This window comes from Colobus angolensis, unplaced genomic scaffold (genome assembly GCF_000951035.1).
Source record: "Colobus angolensis palliatus isolate OR3802 unplaced genomic scaffold, Cang.pa_1.0 Scaffold67, whole genome shotgun sequence".
In the NCBI taxonomy this organism is placed as follows: Eukaryota; Metazoa; Chordata; class Mammalia; order Primates; family Cercopithecidae; genus Colobus; species Colobus angolensis.
In genome coordinates, this window is record NW_012120376.1 from 533,722 (window position 1) to 554,162 (window position 20,441).

The window sequence follows — 20,441 nt, forward strand, 5'->3', positions numbered from 1 at the left end:
TTTAATGATTGCCATTCTAACTGGTGTGAGATGGTATCTCATTGTGGTTTTGATTTGCATTTCTCTGATGGCATCTTTGTTATTTCTTAGTCTGGGCTCCTGTAACAAAGTATCACAGACTGAGTGGTTTATAAACAACAAATTTACTTTTCAGTTCTGGAGGCTGGAAGTCTGAGATCAGGGTGCCAGCATGGTCAGGTTCCAGTGAGGGCCATTTTCCTGGTTATAGACTGCCACCTTGTTGTAGCCTCACATGTAGGAAAGAAAGCCAGAGAGCTCACAGGGGTTTCTCTTGCAAAGGCACCAATCCCATTCACGAGGGCTCTGCCTTCATGACTCAATCACCTCCCCAAAGCCCCATCTCTTAACAGCATCCTATTAGGGGTTAGGATTTCAATGTATGAATTTTGGCAGAGACACACACATTCAGTCCACAGTACTTTATTAACTGGGAAAAAACTAGTTTTTTTCTCAACAAGATAGGTCAATGTTTAATTTCTCACCTTTAATTATCAATTTTCAGAATAAGAAACTAGTATAATAGTCACCTCCAGTTGTAGCAATTTAGTTTTTTTTGTTTGTTTTTTGAGATGGAGTTTCACTCTTGTTGTCCAGGCTGGAGTGCAATGGCACGATCTCAGCTCACTGTAGCCTTCGCCTCCCGGGTTCAAGCAATTCTCCTGCCTCAGCCTCCCAAGTGACTGGGATTACAAGTGCCTGCCACCACGCCTAGCTCATTTTTGTATTTTTAGTAGAGACAGGGTTTCCCCATGTTGGCCAGGCTTGTCTTGAACTCCTGACCTCAGACAATCCACCCATCTTGGCCTCCCAAAGTGTTGGGATTACAGGCATGAGCCACTGTGCCTAGCCCTAGAAATTTAGTTTTATTTCTCCTTTTAACTACCACTGTAGATTTAGGGTTGTTTTTTTTTCTCTGTGTTAACATTTGTTTGCTTTTGATGTTAATTAACTCATAATTAACCAGTTATAACCCCTTCAAACATACTTCTGGGTCCTTCTGAAATGCCAAATTATCTTTGAGTGCTTTTATGCTTTCTGGCCCTACAAGCTGCCTCTGCCTCACCTTATACTTTTACTGTCTCATATCTGGAACCAGCCATTTTGCCAAGAAACGCTGGTATCTTTCAGTGGGCAGTAGTATTTGGAAACCAAAGTCTGGGTGTTTAGAATGCTCACAGTCCTAGGCTGTCCTTGTTTCCAGGCCCTTTGAGTAGACAGCATTAAAAAATACATGTATTTCAACAGTTGACTTCATATTGATATCTCCAACTCAAATTTAACATTACTAGATTTTTCTTCAATTTAATTTATATTTATTGCCAGGTCTTAATAGATAACATTTATTCTATATCCCATTCTTACCTGGCAGGGAAGATAACATGATCACGAAGGTGGTTTTCCCAGGGTGAGGTTTATCCATTGCACTCTGGATGTGCTGACCCGTGATTTCCCCGAAAGTGGGAAACTTGACTGCATAATTTGTGGTAGTGGGGGACTGCATTCTTCATGCTTTCCCCTAAAATAAATGAATAAACATATATATTTTACATATATATGTTACTAGAATATATATTTTACATATATATGTTACTAGAATATATATTTTATATAATATATATTTTTAAATATCTTCATATATCCATATATAAATAGTTTCAAAATGTCAATACCAATATTTCTACTAACAATAAAACTGCCGAGGACATTTTGGGATTTTGTTTTTTTTTTTTCTTTTTTTTTTACATTTTTCCTCTTTGGATTTTTGTGCTATAGTTGTTTAAAAGGCACTTGCATTTTTTGATTACTAATTTGTATTGTTAGATTACCAATTTGCTATGCAGTTAAGTTTTTAATTATTGGGTGTGCTTTTAAAAATTTTTACTTTGAGGAGTCAAAATTATTTTTAAAAAATAATTTGAAAGTTCAAAACTAAATTATCAGTAAATCTTTAACTACAAAAACATATAAAGTTTTGAAATGTCCATGGAATTTGGAGCTAACTTAAAAAATCGTTGCCCAGGCACAGTGGCTCACACCTGTAGTCCCAGCACTTTGGGAGGCTGAGGCAGGTGGATTGCTTGAGCCCAGGAGTTTGAGACCAGCCTGAACAACACGGTGAAGTCCTGTATCTACAAAAAGCATAGAAAAAAAATTAGCCAGGCATGGTGGTGCACATCGGTAGTCCCAGCTACTTGGAGGCTGATGGAAGAGGATTACTTGAGCCTGGGAGGTTTAGGCTGCAGTGAGCCATGATCACACCACTGCACTCCAGCCTGGGTGGCAGACTGAGACCCTATCTCAAAAAAATAAAAATGAAGTAAAAAATCGTTATTTAATTACTCTGTAAATTGCTATTTATAATTTCTAGAAACTTGTGACAGCATTTTAGAGCAGTTGTTTAACAGTGTCCCCTTTGGATTGGAGCTAAAATTTGTGTAGAGGCATGGATGCTGTTTCGGGTTTTTAACTTATTCATAGAAAGGAAGCAGACAAGTGAAATACTTCCCTGGGAATGAATGCACTCTGTCTCAGACTTAGTACATTTTATCACCTTAAAACTTTTCTTTCTCTGGGAGGGGAGAGTATTTTAGTACTTTGAATTTTATAGTCCTTACCAATGGCCACTGATAACCTCTTTGCCTATCTAGTGGGCACTTGAACTTTTCTTAGCACCTGGCACCTTTCCCTCTTGAAACTTCACACTTGGCTTGTATGATACCAGTGGACCCTTGGTTTTCCTTCTAGATCTGAGAGCTGCTCAGCTTCCTTTCTCTGCTGCATAGAATAGTGGGTGAATAGGCTTTGAAATCAGGTGGGATATGAGTCTGATTTTACCACCCAATAGCTATCTGACCCCAAGTTAGTCAGCTTTCTGGATTCAATTTTTATAGAATGGGACAGATAATACCTTCCTTATCTATCTTGTTGTTGGGATGCTCAACTGAGACAATATACAATTAAATCACAAGTATTTACAAGTGTTATTTCAGTCCTTTTTCTTTCTAGTAAAAGTGTGTTGTAATTGATAATTTAGATAGTGTATCATTATCTTTGATATAAAAAGAGTTGTCCCAGATGGTTATTCACCTTCCAGGTTGGATGTGCTGAGCAATCCGGATGCCCTGTACCCCTTTGTATGGCAGCCACTTCCACCTTGGGAAACAAGCTTCCTGTGTGTCCCCTGCCCTCTCCCACCCTCTGTTACCATTTCTTTTCTATTCCCAACCATTTCCTAACAGGAATTCCATGTGAGGTAGTCTCTCATTCACCACTATTCCCACTCCCTTCCCCTGCAGCTAGTGACCTGCCAGTATTTTTCTTCCCAACCTTTTAGGATTCCCCATTATCCTAGTCCCCAGTCACCCTTTCCCCACTCCCAGTGACTGCCCCCCAACCCCACCAGGTTTATGTTCCTATTACCATAATTCAGTGCCTCACTAGGATCCCCTTTCCATCTCTAGGAGTCTCTTGAGCTTCTGTCTCTGATAGTTCCAGCCACCACCAGTGGATTATAAACTAAGGGTATATCACGTACAATTCTCTAGCTCAGTGGAATGAGGCTGAGGATGCAGGGGAATTCCAGTGTTTGCTGAAATCAAAGCAACCATGATTCATCTAGGCCAGTGCAACTCAGTCCTCATCAGTAAGCCCAAAGTATCACCGCCACTTGGGAGCTTTTCTCAGATCCTACCTTAGATCTACTGAGTTTGAATCTCTGAGAGTGGGGCCCAAAAACTGATGTTTTAAGAAGTCCTTCAGATGACTCATAGGCACATGAAAATCTGAGAACCATTCTACACAACAGAGCTTGGAATTCTAAATATAGCTTGCCATGGAAAGTGTCCTAGATTGCATTTGTAGTCATTTAGTGTTGTGTTTTATTAGGTTGTGGTTTCATAAAATTTTCTGGTAAGCCTGAATCTAACCATGATTTGGTGTTGGATTTGGTTAATTCACATATCAAATTTATCAGTCATCTTATTCTTGAATCTTTGCACCTTAGTTATTTTAGGAATAAATTAATGAGTTAGGAACTATTTTGAAAATGTAGGATGTAAGAATTTTATGTATTTACTGATTAATTTATGCTTCATGTCAATACAGAAAGGATATGTTGCAACCAGCATACAAAAATATACAGTTTGAAATGTAATGAAATGAAAATTAACCTCATGGTCCTTTTTATGAAGAAAAATTCTTCCTCCTGATTTCCTGTTATGCTTCTGGTTCCGCTATTAAAATTTATTCTCAGCCATTGAGAACCCATTTCTTACCATAGGCAGGATTCTGGAACAATGAGATCTATTTTAATCTCTAGATTAAAATGCAGTAAGGAAGGTAAACAGTTACCTCATTTTGAGTCTGTGGAATTTCCAACAATTTCTGAGTCCTTCCATATCCCAGGCCATGGGAATGATGATTTGTTTTTTTTCAGTTGCTAGATTTCTGAACAGCTCACTGTCTACTGTTGGTAAGCTTCAGTAATAGTTATCTATGTAAGTTTAACAGTTTTTTTTTTTGAATCCTTAAAATAAACCTTGATTTACTCAATTGATAATAAATCAAAGATATTCAGAGGATTAAATATGCCTGACCAGTGGCTGTCAGATGTTTACTTCACTGGCTTGCTCTGTTCATAACTAGCAAAAATTTGCTACTTCTCGTTGTCTTTTACCTCTTAGAACAGGATATTAGGTAAAGATCCTTGAGCTTGTGATATAAATTTTAACCCCGAATTACAATTTCTCCCCTGAAGTCAACAAACCTTTCATCTAGTAGGTATTTGACTGCCTGCAGTATATCAGGCACTATGCTAATCTCTGAGGATACAAAATTGAATAAGATTCTACCCCTACCTTCAAGGCACTTACAGTTTAATAATAATAGTATAGTAAGGGTGTATTGCGAGTTGGGTGTTGTTAGACTCTAGCTTGCAATTGACAGCCATTCAAGGAGAATTTGCTAGAGGATATTGGGGTTACCCAGATATTCCAAAGACAAATGGGTCTTGGGAACACCTAGAACTAGGGACTCTGTTGAGATTCTATTTCCAATATGTACTCTTCTCACAAATATGTACTCTTCTCCTCTTTGTCTCTCCCTCTCTTCCCCCTCTTGCCTTCTGCTGCCTTTTTCTTTCTTTTATTTTCCATAGAAGGGCCCTAATTGGCTCAACTCAGAGATCAGGTGGCCATCCCTAGACCAGTCAACTCTGGCCATGGAAAAACCATATGAATGGGACGGAGGAGGGTGGAAAGGGAAGATGATGTCTAGGAGAAAGGGAGTCTGGGCAGATAAAAGCATGTCTCTGCCAGGTGTACGCACTTTACATTTATGCATTCTCTTAGTCCACACAGTAGCCCATTAACCTCCCCAAGACACATAACTAGCTGGCGGCAGAGCTAGTATACCAATCCAAGTTTCTGGTGATTTCCATACTAACAGCACTGTGCTACTTACTGGTTACACTGCAGTCTTTAAGAACAATAGGCCCAGTGCGGTGGCTCACGCCTGTAATTCCAGCACTTCAGGAGGCCAAGGTGGGCGGATCACGAGGTCAGGAGATCGAGACTATCCTGGCTAACACAGTGAAACCCCATCTCTACTAAAAATACAAAAAAATCAGCCAGGTGTGGTGGCGGGTGCCTGTAGTCCCAGCTACCCGGGAGGCTGAGGCAGGAGAATGGCGTGAACCTGGGAGGCGGAGCTTGCAGTGAGCCAGGATCGCGCCACTGTACTCCAGCCTGGTGACAGAGTGAGACTCCGTCTCAAAAAAAAAAAGACAATAAAGTGCATGCAAAACAGCCTTAACAAACTGAATGCTGAAGGACAAGGGATGTTTGTCAGACAAGAGGAGGTTAGGTCATTGCAGAGGGTGGAAAAGGCATGTGAGAAGGAATCGTGGTATGTAGCAACTGGGTGCTTTTTGTAAACCACAAGCTGTTTGTTATGGCTAAGGATGAGGGGATGTGAGGAGACCAGATGGGGGAAGCTGAGGATATGCAGGGGGCCCATCAGGAAGACACTAATGTGGTAAACTAAAAAGTTAAAGAAAACTTTTTTTTGAGGCAGAATCTTGCTCTGTCGCCCAGGCTGGAGTGCAGTGGAACAATCTTGGCTCACTGCAACCTCCGCCTCCTGGGTTCAAGAGATTCTCCTGTCTCAGCCTCCTTAGTAGCTGGGACTACAGGTGCCTGCCACCATGCCCAGTTAATTTTTGTTTAGTAGAGACAGGGTTTTGCCATGTTGGTCAGACTGGTCTCGAACTCCTGACCTCAGATGATCTGCCTGCCTTGGCCTCCCAAAGTGCTGGGATTACAGGCACAAGCCACCGTGCCTGGCCCAAAAGTTTAAATTTTATCCTGAAATCTTCAGAGCCCATTTGGAGATGTTTGAGTGTGGGAGAGACACGGCCACGTTCACGGTTGAGAAAGGTCAGTCCGGCCATGCTGTGCAGGATTTACTAAGAAGAGACGACAGGTTACGAGGTTTAAATATTGGTGCCTGCTGGATGTGATGAGGGCCTGAACAAGGCAGGGAATTGGGGATGTAAGTCCTAGTTATGACTTAGCCCCACAAGCTGAGAAGCTAGATGTAGGGAGAGTAGTAAGCTGGGAGGACAAGGATGCTCCTTGGAATTCTTGGTCCACTAAGACATAGAACACCACAAGGAGCATCGTATTTGAGACAGGAAGGAGATGGCAGAAGGAAGGAGAAATAAGTATAGGGTTAGGCAGCTTGCATGTGTGCAACATGCAAATGCAGATATTCTAAAGGTATTTGGAAACCCAGGCCAGGCACCCCAGAGATCTGTACTGTAGATATGATTTCGGCAGTGCTTAGTGTTTGGATCTTAAATGAAGCCTTGGGAATAGAGAGGATCTCCCAGGGAAAGTTGCCTGGGGAGGAAGAACAGCAAGCCTCATTTGCAGCCCCAAGGAACAGCAGCACTTGAGGTTCCCTTGTACACCCCGTATTAAAGGTCTAGTTGGGGATAGGAAGCCAAGTCAATGAAATTTCCATTTTTACGGAGACTTGCCATACCTCAAATGTGGTTTACCAGGTGTCAGAGAATTACCTCAGCAGGAAGTACCACTCCGCTTTTCTAAAGCTATGTTCCATGTAAATTAATTTTAGCTCTGAAAGAAGTATAGATTTTATATTAACTACAGATGGAGGCAAGAAGAGGAGGTATAGACTCAACAGTTGGAAAAGAAGCCTTAGGAACTTCTCATTCCATGCAGAGACCCTCAGAGTATCCCTGGGAGGTCATAAGCCAGCTTTTGGACATTTCTAGTGAAGGGAATTCCTACTTTTTGAGGTAACTCATTGCGTGGCTGGGTAGCTTCAAACTGATAGTGTGAGAATTGCCTGTCTGCTACTTCCAAGTCCTGCTTAGACCTTTGGAATTTCCCCTCCTTTGCAATAGTCTTTTGATGTTGAAAAAGAGCCATCCTGGCCATCCAGGGCCTTCTTGGTCGGCTGTAACTGTTAATAGGGTGAGAACTTGTAAGGCAGAAGCCAGAAGTGGAATTTGGAGGAAGAGGTACCCTAGGCTCTGACATCTATCAGCCACTTCTTTGCTGGAGAATGTTTAGGGGTCACTTGAACATATCCTACTCCCAAGCTCATTTCCTAGTAGAGGTGCTTATAATTAATTTTTTTCTATTGAATGCAAAAATCAAATGAGGAGAAACTCCAAATATTGTAAGCTTGAAGAAATATGTAGGCAGGCTTAAAACACCTTCATTATTCTAGTCTCTCTCCCATGGGGTGTTATGGCAAAATGAGTTCATTTGTTTATTCATTCAAGTAACATTTATTAAGTGCCTACTTCCTGCTGTGTGATTTGAGATAGGAAGAACACAACTGAAATAAACACACATTTTGGAACACATCTACCCTTGACTAATTGAAATATATTGGTAGTCCACCTTGTCCTTTTTATTTAAGGATGATATTAAGCATCTAATTTAAAATAGCTTACATTCAGCACATTTGTCTCCTTCAAATGTGAAATTAAATAATCCAAACTTAAAGCTGTTGGACCTTTAAGTTATCCTGAGCCTTGAGAGGAATGTGGCTATGTAGCCTGAGTCATGTAGCATGCAGTTGCAATGTCTGCTTTTTCCTGTAAATGATGAGCAATGAAGAAGCAGCATCAGAGATAAGACACCCCCCTTGCCCCTCAGAACATTATTCCTTCTCAGGAATGCTAAAGCAATCTTCCTTGGAATGTAGCAATCCATACTAAGCAAATCACTGTAATGTTACATACGGGCTTTGTACAGAAAGTGCTGAACCCTGCTAAAACTGTTTCTGCCTATATAAGTGAAACCTTAGCTTCCCCACTTTGGAACACCAACCCCATCCATTTGGAGTGTATGCTGCCCAGGTGGCTATCCTTAAGCTTTGCCTTGCACTGGAATAAACTAGATGCTTAATCATAATTTCTGAATCTCATTATTTAAGGTTGACAAAGGCCATAGCAAAGTCCTATTGTACTTTCTAGCTTTCTTAGGGTAGAGAAATCAGTTTGCCTAAAATGAAACTCAGATTGGTTATTCTGAGATCTCAAGGGCTAAATTAGCATGTTCTTTCCCTTGTAAATTAGGGAGACTTGGATTGTTGACTGAGCTTTGCCCTGGGTCTGGGGACAAAGGTAAAAATATTTGATCAGATAACAACTGGTTTTCAAAGGGCTACTTGATGTATTGTTCAGTCTTTAATCTGGAAACAAACGTTCTCTGCAGGTTAATTAACACAAGGGTAGAGATTTTTCAAAGCAGATTGTTTTCACTTAAAGTACTTCAAAAAAAAATGTAAAGACTGAAGTAGCAAGGGGAAAATTAATTATCACTTTTAATGTACATTTGCAGTAATACTAAGCTTGCCTTGAAAAAAATATATTGAAGTGCTGAAACCGTGTGACATGTCACAATTCCTTCTTGTGTTACCTGTGTTTTATTTATAGTCTGTTGTGCAATTATTTGCCAGATTATCGTATGTGTGAGCACAGCACATAATGTAAAACCTCAGTTGCTATAAGAGAATATCAGAATGTCTCGCCTAGGACCTTTACCTACATAAATCACTATGCATATGACATTGATGGGGCCAATAAAACAAGGATAAAAACAACACCTTTCTCATGTTTACAGTTAAAAGCATTAAGTTGTTAAGTATAAAACACTTGTGGGGTTTTTTTTTGTTTGTTTTTTGGTTTTTTTTTTGAGACAGATTCTCGCTCTGTTGCCCAGGCTGGAGTACAGTGGCACCATCTCACTGCAACCTCCACCTCCCAGGTTCAAGCAATTCTCGTGCCTCAGCCTCCCAAGTAGCTGGGACTACAGGCACGCACTGCCATGCCTGGTTAATTTTAGTATTTTTAGTAGAAACAAGGTTTCGCCATGTTGGTCAGACTAGTCTCAAACTCCTGACCTCAAGCGATCCACCTACCTCAGTCTCCCAAAGTGCTGAAATTACAAGCGTGAGCCACCGTGCCCAGCCTATGAAACACTTTTAGCATTTCTTTTTTTACAACAGACAGCTACCATATGAGAAAAATACTGTTCATTATCCCCATCTTATGAGAAACTGAGGCACAGGGAAATAACTTGCCAAAAGTCGTGCAGCTACCTACTTGCAGATCCAGGATTCAGAACTAGGGAGTCTGGTTCCAGAGTCTCTCTGCTCTTAAAAGCTATACGAGACTGCGTCTCGAATTTCTAGCAGAGAAAAGCCTGTCTACCTGTCCCTCTCATGTTTCCTGCTCTACTGTATGTTTAGGTGGAGTGGCCTCTTATGTGAAGGTGGATAGCACCTTTCTAAAGATAACTTCCAAGTTAGGGCTTAAAACCTTCCTTACTACATAACAGTCCCCTTCTGTATAACTTTATTTCTCTTGTATTACTTTAAGGTTTAAAAGGAAAATACCAGAGGCCTATATAGTCCAGTACTTTCTTTATCCAGCAATAAGGAGAAAGTCTAGGTGGTGTCTGGGATTTTTGAGGATCTGTCAATTAAAAATGTATATGTTTTATCTGAAGTTGTTGAGATTAGAATACTTCTGTCTTTTGGTTTCATATTTTATTAGTTTCAGGCTTTTTAAAGTTTGGGTTTTTAAATCACGCATTTGAAACTGACTTTCAAAAAAAAATTTTTTTTTGTTTAAATTACACATTTGAAACAGACTTCAAAAAAATTTTTTGTTTAAAAAAAATTCTCACATTGCTGATAGTACTGATATAGCTGGTAAATAAAACAAAATCTGATCTTTAGAAAAGCGGTACTTTGCTTTTTTTCCCTGAATCACCAACAGATGCAAATAGCTATATACAAATGATATTGTTCTAAACCTGCAAAAAGCGTTTTTCTGCTTTATGTTACGCAAAACTTCAACACTTCAATCTTATTTGGATTGGCCTTTATTTTGATTTCACTTGGCTCCAACAGAGCAGCACTGGGGCCTTGTACGGGAATTGTTCCAGCATCTGACAGAGCACAGACTTCCTTATTCAAATAAGGAAGTTGGACATTGGTGGTATTAATGGTTTTGCCAAGGGGACCCAGAGGATTACTGAAAGGAAATACACAAAGATGACTTTCTGATTTTCATTTTTACTATGTTAAATGTTCATTTCTAAACAACCACTGTGAAGAAGAAAACGCTGATATTTGTGTGGGGAAATCTATGAGGCAACATTTTATCTTTTGATCTTTATGCTTGTTTTTTCATTCTCATTTAATCATATTGGTGAGGGGGAGAGAAGTTACTGATGGCCTCCAAATGGTAGAGCAAAGTGTATCCACAGCTAATGTTACTAATAATGCCAAAATGCATGTTAAGTTCTACCCCTACCCTGTATCTCTCTCTTTTGCTTCACTTACGTATTACGTGTAACCACATGAAATCGTCAGCATTCAACTGTTTTTGATCTGCAAAAACAATTTCAGATACTTCAACCTAATAAGTTCAAGGGTCAGCACACATTTTCTGTAAAGACCCAAATAGTAAATAATTTAGGTTTTGTGAGCCAGATAGTCCCTGTTGCAACTACTAATAACTCTGCCATTATAGTATGAAAACCACAAGAGACAATATGTAAATGAATGAATGTGGCTGTGTTCCAGCAAAACTTTATGGACACTGAAATTTGAATTTTACATAATGTTGACATGAAATATTCTTTTTTTTCCTCCCAACTACTTAAAATATAAAAATCATTCTTAACTTGCAGGCTGTGTAAAAACAGTGTCCAGCTTTGGCCCATGGGCGATAGTTTGCCAGTCACTGTTTAAGTTGAACTTGGCAGCTACTGACTTTGAAATTTCTGGTACCTTGAACTCTCTGTTCATTGACCTAAAACCAATTGCATTATCTCACCCCTCAGAACTCCCCACCACCAAGACTTGTTTCACCTTCTCACCTCCCTTCATTTATCAGTGGCACCTCATTCTGCCATTTTGGAAACATGGGATTCATCCTCTTTTCTCTCTTCTCTATAACCCATGTCCAACAGGTTTTATGGGGCTTCTCGGTTCATTCGCCTCCTCTCTTCCCGTCCCCTGAGAGCCATTGTTTGGTTCACAACCTCTTTGTCACTAGGACTATTGTAAGAGACCCTGAGTTCTTCCTTTGTCATTTGTCTTCTAGAGCCCATCTTCTACTAAGCCACAAGTGTTATTTTTCTAGAGTAACTGTGATCACATCAGTCCCTAGTTTAAACAATCTTAGATTTCTTCCATTGGTTATAAGCTGAACAGAATAAAGCTCCTATAGAATTTTGTGGTCTAGTTCTGATGTAGCTCCCTCACCAAGCCAATACTTAGTTAGGTTACACCCTACACCTCTTTATAAACTTCACAACACCTTCTGTTTTCACAGGCTGTTCCTCTGCTAGGAGAGCCTTTCCTTACCTTTTCTCTGAGTGTTGATTTCCTTCATTCCATAACACTGAGTTCAGATACCTCTTCATCTGTGATACTTTCCCCGACTTTTCTTTTGTTGACTTGTCTCCTCTGTGTTCTCAGATCCCTTGAGACATAGGCCTTGAGTATGGCATCAATTCAAGCAAATTGTAGTTTTTGTGAGAAGGGCCAATGGACTAAATGTTTGCATCTCCCATCCTCAATGCATATGTTGAAATCCTCACCCCCAGTGTGATGGTTTTTGGAGGTGGGGCCTTTGTAAATTGATTATGTCATGAGGATGGAGCCCTCATGAATGGGATTAGTGCTTTTAGAAAAGAGGCCCCAGAGAACTGCTTTGTCTCTTCTGCCATGTGAGATCACATTGAGAACACAACCATCTATGAACCAGAAAGGGGGTCCTCACCAGACACAAAAACTTGCTGATATCTTGAACTTGGATTTCTCAGCCTCCAAAACTGTGAGAAATTTATAACCCACCCAGTTTATGGTGTGTGTGTGTGTGTGTGTGTGTGTGTGTCTCTATATATATAGAGAGAGAGGGTCTCATTCTGTCATCCAGACTAGAGTACAGTGGTACAATCATAGTTCACTGCAGCCTCCAATTTCTCCTGGGCTCAAGCAATCCTTTCACCTCAGCCTCTCAAGTAGCTGGGACTACAGGCACATGCCACCACATTGGGTGTTTTTTTTTTTTTTTTTGGTAGAAACAGGATCTCACCATGTTGACCAGACTGGTCTCGAACTCCTGGCCTCAAATGATCCTCCTGCCTTGGCCTCCCAAAGTGCTGGGATTACAATCATGAGTGGTATTTTGTGTCAGAAACCCAGAAGGACTAAAACTAACATAAATGACTATAGGCTTTTTGAGAGTAGAGACCATCTCCTTGCCATCTTGACTTATCCCTATTATTATACAATAAATATTTTTTAAATTATTGTAATCAACATATACTATGTATCTATTTTTTTTTTATTTACTCATAAAGTCACAGAGATCTAATTGCAAGGTTACAGATTCAAATGCCCATGAGGCCAGGCTGGTCACTTCAATGACAAAAGTGGACAGAGTAAGATCTGAGGTAAATTGGCAAGGACATGTCCTATCTTGTGGAGGGGGCGGCCTCTCCTCAGGTCCAGCTGATTATAGTCACTCAAGAATGTGACATCTGTAGCTGGATGTATTAATTTTCAAAAGAAATTGGAAAATTAAGATTTTAATGTAAATATCCCAATTTTAAAATATTGGCAACTAATTTATGTTTTAATGAACACTTTGTGGACAAAAATTTTAAAATACCAATCTGACTGTGGGCTGAATGTGGCTCTTGAGACCCCAGTTTGCAGCCCCTCATTGGTCACTGCTCTTAGCCACAGACAGAGCCTGGGAGCCAGAAGGTCTAAGACAGAAGGACCTCTTCCTAGCCTGTGTTTATTCTGCCTTTACATGCGGCGTCCTCCACAAGATGGCACTTAGACTGCCCGGCCACGCTACCATACAAGTCATGAGATGTTACTTAGCCATCTTCAAAAATGTGAAAGCCAAACATCACAGCAAATTCATTTTATACCATCCTTCCTCCTCCCTGGTCACAGATTGTGAGCAGGCTGAGATGATCTCCTGTCCCCCTGCCACCTGGGCCAGGTGAAACCCTCTGGGAGAAGTTGTTATTCTTGATGGATGTTCTGACTGGCCATCCAGCTGGATTTGCTGATGGCTGTTATCAAATGTTTAGGTTCCTGGTCAGAGCTGTGGTTTCTCAGTACCCCAAGAATGAGAGGTTATTACTGCAGCTAGGAATTAAGTTGTCCTTATTTTCCAGCCCATCTGCATGGCCAGTAACACTTGAGAGGACCACATGAGTGAGACGTTGCCCAAGAGGTAACCTGGAAAAGAGAATTTTCATAATTGATAGCTTTATTTGGTCTTCCATAAGTTATTCATCCTCCCCCCAACACACACACATACACACTGTATTTTACTGTCTACCTCCTAGTTATATATAAATCTCACTTCACCTGATGGCCATCATGAGACACCTCTCCTTAAACATTTGTCAATACTGTATGAACCAGTATGAACACTTAATGTAAACTTTTTAGCCTAAACTGTCAAGGCCTTGATATTTCCTTGAAAGCAAAGCAAGACAATAACCACAAAACAGGACTCTCTATTTGGCCTTTTTCTGTGGTCCTGAGACTGTGCTTCTGAGTCCAGGAGCCTGAGGGCCCAGAGCTGATGTGCGTGGGCAGACCTGGGCAGGAATCTGGAAGCAGCATATTCAGAACCATGTGGGTACTCGCCTGTGTACAGAGCATGTAGCTTGAGAAGAGGACTCAAAGGAGGTCCCTGTTCTGGGAAGTCTCATTCCTTGTCCTCGTAGGCTCTGGATGTCTGGCCATGTGTTCCTGAGGGAGGCAGAGGGATGCTGATGGAAAGGGGGAGGAAAGAGGAGATTCTCCTCTAACTGACATGGCTGGATAACATCCCTGGGTCCTGACAGAAGAGGCAGCTAGCTTTGCATTTGGTGTATTATTATTAAATAACATATTTTGAGTGCTTACTATATACCAGGCACTCATCAAATATTTTTCATGCTAGAGCATTTAATTCTCACAACTCTTTTCTGATGGGAAGTGACTATTCTTATTTTAGGGGAAAAGTGTACCTTGCTCAAGAATACATAGCTAGAGCTAGTAATGAACAGAGACCAAGTTTGAATTAGGTCTCTCCGGCCATGGTCCCTGTGTCTGCCTTCTGCACTATGCTGAGTGACTCATGGTGGGGAGAGAGAGGGGGTCGGTGTTGAATGACTTTGCCACCTGTGAAGTATTTAGCACCATACATGCCGCATGGGAAACCTTCAAAAAATGTCTAATCTGTCCTTTGTTGGTCGGCTATCTTCTGTAAATCTGTTGAAAATGGTTCTGGGGCCAGTGGCCTTTGTGACAGGACTCACTACATGCGAATACTTGAGGTACTTACTTTGTCTGTGTTTAGTGATAGGGATGCTTTCTAAGTGTCATGTCATCCAATGAGTGTTCTTGAAGTCAGGTTTATAACAGTCACATGTAAAAGCAAGACTTTTCTGCTGAAATTGAGGTGGTGATGATTACAAAATAAATTGACTAGAGTATTTCACAAATAGAAGAAAAATGAGTATTCCAAGTGTATCATGGTAACACAGAATGAATTGTTTGCTCTTTTTAAGTAGATTCTGCTATTGTTACGATCTCAGTGCATGTTTATGCCTGATATTTAAGTTATAATTTCAAGGTGTATCTGATACACATACAGGATTTTTTACTTTCAAGTTTGTAAAGGTCTGTGTTTACCTATTTTTACAAAGGGAAAAATTTTAGGGGTTTTGGTTCAATTGAAGGTAGGCTGGTAGGTTAAAGCAGTACATAAATAAATTTAACTTTGCCACGTGTCTCTCCCAGAGCAGATGTGTCTTGTTGTTCTTCTAAGAATTGAATAAACTGGGTATAAAATTTCCATATTGAGGAGACAGTAGCTCTGCTTCCCCTTTCAACTTATAACATTTTTCCTACTTGAATTTAAACCTAACTTCAAAATTAACCATGTCTTTCATTGTGATGACTAAAACCCCTTTCCCCAGCGTGCGCGCGCACACACACACACACACACACACACAAAATCTTAGTAAGTTATAGAATTTAATCCATGAAGTACAGCTAAGGAACTGAAATTTGCCAAAGTTAAGTAACTTGATCAAACTACTCTGCCAGTCACTAGCTGTGACTTCGTTTAAAAAGGGAGTAACAGTGGCAGATACCTTATAGAGTTGACAAGAGGATGAAATGAGCTAATTACTTTCTACAAAATACTAACAGCAGTCTCTGGCTCATACATAGTTCTCAACAAATATGAGATACTGTTATCCACATCTAGGAAGCAGCAGAGTTGATTTCTGTCAGATTCACTCATTCAGTAAACATTTGTTGGGTACCTGCTTTGTGCTGTATTCTAGGGAGATAGTTTTTGTTAAGAACCACCATGACTTATTACCTCCAGTTTAATTTCCAGAAAAATACTTTCCCTCTTTGTAAACTGGAAAATAATGTGACCGAAGGTATGATGATTCATGGTCCACCAGCATTTTTTTAAAGCCTTCAAAATGAGTATCATGGGCAAGTATTGTTTAGGCCAACAATGTAGATAGTATAGTCATCTTTCCTGTTGACCTCAAGGTGGCACAGACTTTGTGCCGGAGCATACAGCAAGGGAGTGGTGCCCCGGTCCACCTGCTTGCCTTTAAGGAAACTGTTGAATCTGTTAACAGCATGCTGCTCCTCAGCTTGCGAAACAAAGTTTTTCTCAATTACTTTTTATAAAATTAAAGATTTTGTTTACATTTAGTAAACAAAGCATTTACCTTTGAAGTGCAAAATAAAATATTTAAGTTGGTACTGGTCAAACTTGTTAGAGCCAAATGAGATTGAGAAGAATTAGGCCTTTCTACTAAAGCTGTGTGAAGTAGGAAAGTTGAAATAATATAAAATAGGGAATAAGAGTCGTGGGGTTTTGTTTGTTTGTTTTTTGTTTTTTTGAACAACAACAAAGAAACAGTGACTTTAAATTGATATTTAAAATTTAATATTTAAATTAGTATTTTATCATCTGAATGGTAATCAGGTTTCTGACAAAACAGGCTTACAGAGCTGGGACTGCCATCTTCCCATTCGATTGACATTTCAGACTGATACTTCACTAGTGCTATTCATAAGCTACGTTCAACATGAAATGGCAAAGTAAGGGCACAAGTAATTGTTCTTTCACAGTTCTCTGGGTTTGAGTCATTGCAGGACAGACCTCTGAACCAAGCACCAACAAGAATAGATGCACAATAGGAAAATAAAACCCGAGAGCTGAAGCAGAAAGCTCTCAGAACTCAAAAGTGCGTTCACATTTAGCTGTGTGACCTTGCGCCATTCACAGTCTTCCAGGTCACTGATTTCTCATATGCATGCAATGAAGTTTCTAAGACCTTTTGCTGAAGTTAGGTCAACTTTGGAGTTTAGTAACCACTGAGAGAAAGATGAGAGACAAAGCACGTTAAGGGGACAGGAATTCGTGATTTATGTAATTATAGTAGCTTTGTTGTCTGTTGGAAACGGCAGTGGTGGATGAGTCAGCCTGGCACGTAGCTATTGGAGATCAGCAATGCTTTTTTGGTTCAAAAAACAGAACCAAAAGGAAACAATACCTTTCTACAGCCCAGGATGAGGTGCCAGTGGTCAGAGTGATGCCAAGTTCTGGAAATAGCAGCCAGGATCTTATACGGACGACAGTATGGAGGGATGGTTGTCATGAACAGATTTTCCCAGCTGAACCTCCACTTGAGCTTTCCCCAGGGAAGGTGCTCATTTGGGACACCACGGTGGTATAACATCACCCAGTAAACAATCCACCCCAAACATGTTGCTTGGGAAGTCACCACCAGTGACTGAGAGGAGACAGGTGGTATTTCGGACCTCCTTCCTCTGCCTGGTGTGGTTTTCTGAGGAGAGATGTAAAAGGGATGTTCCAGATGAATGCATGTTCTATACTATGAGCTTCAGCAGCAGGCCCCCTAGTGACTTAGCCTGGATAGCATTAGCTTCTCTAGGGACAGGCAGATTTGAGCCACTTTACTCTTTCCTGGGCCTTTTTCCTAGACTCCTCCAATAGCCAGAGATGCTGGGAAAGAATTCCCCTTCCTCTCAGGCCTGGACCAGACCTTGCCTGATTTGTTTACTCTATGCCTCCCCACAGTCCAGCTCAGCCTGTCATAGACTGATGTCCCCAGGGCACAATAGGAAGAGGTTGGGTTAGGGGTCAAGATAGGCTCATTCTGAACACCATCTGTGCCACTTCCTGGCTGTGGAGCTTGGGTTAAGTTACTTAGCTCAGGCAGTAAAGGTAGAATTAATCACCATCACACAGGTAGCCTCATTGTGTCCTTAAATATTTACATTTTATCCTTAAGCCATATGAAAATGTCTTTCCTTAGAGGAGAGACAGTGAAGGTGGGGCAAGAAAATAGACATTGAATCCTCCCTTTCCCCACTGCTCAGCCCCTGAGAGTGTATGATAAGCACCCAAGGCCAATTTGACCTCAGATCAGCAAGGATGCCCACCTCCTTACACAAGCCCCAGAACAACAATTGTCAAACTTTGTAAGCAACAGTCTACTTAAAGACAAATCTCGGGAAACACTGTAATATGTGAAATGAGTAAACGTAGGCTTTTGTTTATAAAAATATTATTAAGTTGAAATTCATAGTAAACCTGATAGGACCGGTGAAGCAATTTTGATTAATACAGAAATTTGAAGTTGAGGAAATAGATGACTGATAAGATCTTTTTGTTAGAACTTTTGGATGAGTAATTGCAAATAGTAATTAAAAAAATAATTCTCCTTCCAATCAATGATATGGTCAATTGAAAAGATAGATGGCTTAATATGCTAAAGCCTCCCAGAAAATGTCAACTTGCATTTATTTGATCACATGTACAGATGGAAATGAACTTTTAAATTATTGCATTTTTTAAAAATGTGTATACATTTTAAAAATAAAGAAAATGTTAAAATGTCTGAAACACCTCCATAGAGTTCCAGAGTTTGGCAGAAGCATGCTTGAAACACGCTCGCTTAGATCTTGTGGCACTCAAATCTCAATTTGCTTTCCATTTCCTATTTGGTTGTGGCATGTGTGTGTTGGCTTATGGAAATTGATACCGTTTTTAGTACTAAAAGCTATTTGATGTAAGAACTGTTGAAATTTGAATAAGGTCAGGAGTCTGGGAGAGAGTATTGTATCAATGTCATTTTCTCAGTTTTGATATTGCACTGTCTTATATAAGATGTTACCGTTTGGGGAATTTGTCAAAAGATACATGGGACGCTGTATATTTCTGCAATTTACTCTGAGCCTATAATTATTGTAGAATGAAAAGGTTTTTAAAAAGCCACTTGAAAATAATGATTTTAACTGTTAAGAGGCTGTGCAACTCAATTAATAGAGCAATGTACACACCACACTTATAGAGTGAATTCTTATTTAGCTTACCTTAAAAAGAAAAAACAAACACCTTTCTTTCCTTGCTACTGAGTTCAATAAACTCCACACTCACTCTGTCAGGACTGTGACACTGTTGAAGCTTTAGAAAGGAAACGCAGCCAGTGGCAGATCAAGGAGAAGTCTTTAAGGAAATCTGTTTTAGCTGCTGCTTAATTACTTAAGAAGACAGCGGTGCGGAAACCCAAGGATTGAGTCTATAGTCACCTGATAGAGAAAAAGGTGCATGAATGATGCAGCATGTTTTCCTGAAGCGTTTCTATGCTGAAAACATTTAGTAATTCAAGCAAAGCAGTGTCAACGTGCCTTATTATTATGTCTTGGTGTCCAAATCAGAGTGCCTGTTGCCCAGTGTGATGAGTATTATTCTACATGAAAAAAGACAAAGAGTTAACAATAGTTTTAAAAGAGTAAACCTTTGATTCCTTTGCTTGCCTTTGTGTAAAACAGAAATGGGTATGGCAGTAGTGAAATATGGTTCTCTGTTCTCTTGGATTTTTACGACATGCTGTAAATTACTGCCATGTGCCTTGATAAGATTGATGGTGGTTTTGCTGTTTATCACTTGGAGAAGTGAAACAGAATTCCCTGAGCCAGATTATCTGTCTTCATTGTAATTGCCGAAACATCTGGGCTCCTTAACCTGAAAGAGTGATTGCCTCATGTGTTTTGACTAAAATGGATTAGTGTAGTTGATCACATCTATCAGACACCTGCCGGTGAACAGGTCTCAAAACAACTTCTTTAGTAAATATTTTAATGAGTGCTAACATAATGCCATTAAAATTTGTTCATTTATTTGGGAACATAAAATACCAAGACCATAATGTTCTCTGCATTATGCAGGGCTGTAGTTCTGGGCCAGTTGTAGAGACTGTCTTGGCTGACCCTTGACAAGGGACTGTGCCCTCAGCTTTATCCATCTGACCAGCTTTTCCGGCTTCTTCTCCAGGGTTATCAATGCCGGGAAGAGCACACACAATGAAGACCAAGCTAGCTGTGAGGTGCTCACTGTGAAGAAGAAGGCAGGGGCTATGACCTCAACCCCAAACAGGAACTCATCCAAGAGACGGTCCTCCCTTCCCAATGGGGAAGGGCTGCAGCTGAAGGAGAACTCGGTAAGACCTTTCTTGATTCTTGATTTTCAGGCGAGAGGAATGGCACACACTTTGGTCCCAATGGAAGACATTAGGGCTTCACCTAAGTCTGGAATGGAAGTGAGAAAGCAGTGTCCCCAGAGTTAGTGGGGTAGCGGGCCTGTAGTCACAGCATCACACATACCAAGCTGAAGGCGACACATGTATGACCAGCTTGTGGTTAGGTTTTTAACACAAAGTAAATGAAATACCCGCACCATATGTATCTAGCTCTTGTTGTAATAATTTATATATATAATTTGTATA

At 40.3% G+C, this 20,441-nt stretch overlaps 1 protein-coding gene across 1 annotated transcript in view; it reads left to right on the forward strand.

Moving 5' to 3' along the window:
- The window catches only part of PPM1H (protein phosphatase, Mg2+/Mn2+ dependent, 1H), a 295,323-nt gene that overhangs the window by 81,444 nt on the left and 193,438 nt on the right, over nucleotides 1-20,441 (forward strand). Inside the window, exon 2 of the mRNA XM_011925963.1 lies at nucleotides 19,991-20,156. Coding sequence (XP_011781353.1) covers nucleotides 19,991-20,156 — 166 coding nt within the window. The remainder of the gene's footprint in view (nucleotides 1-19,990; nucleotides 20,157-20,441) is intronic.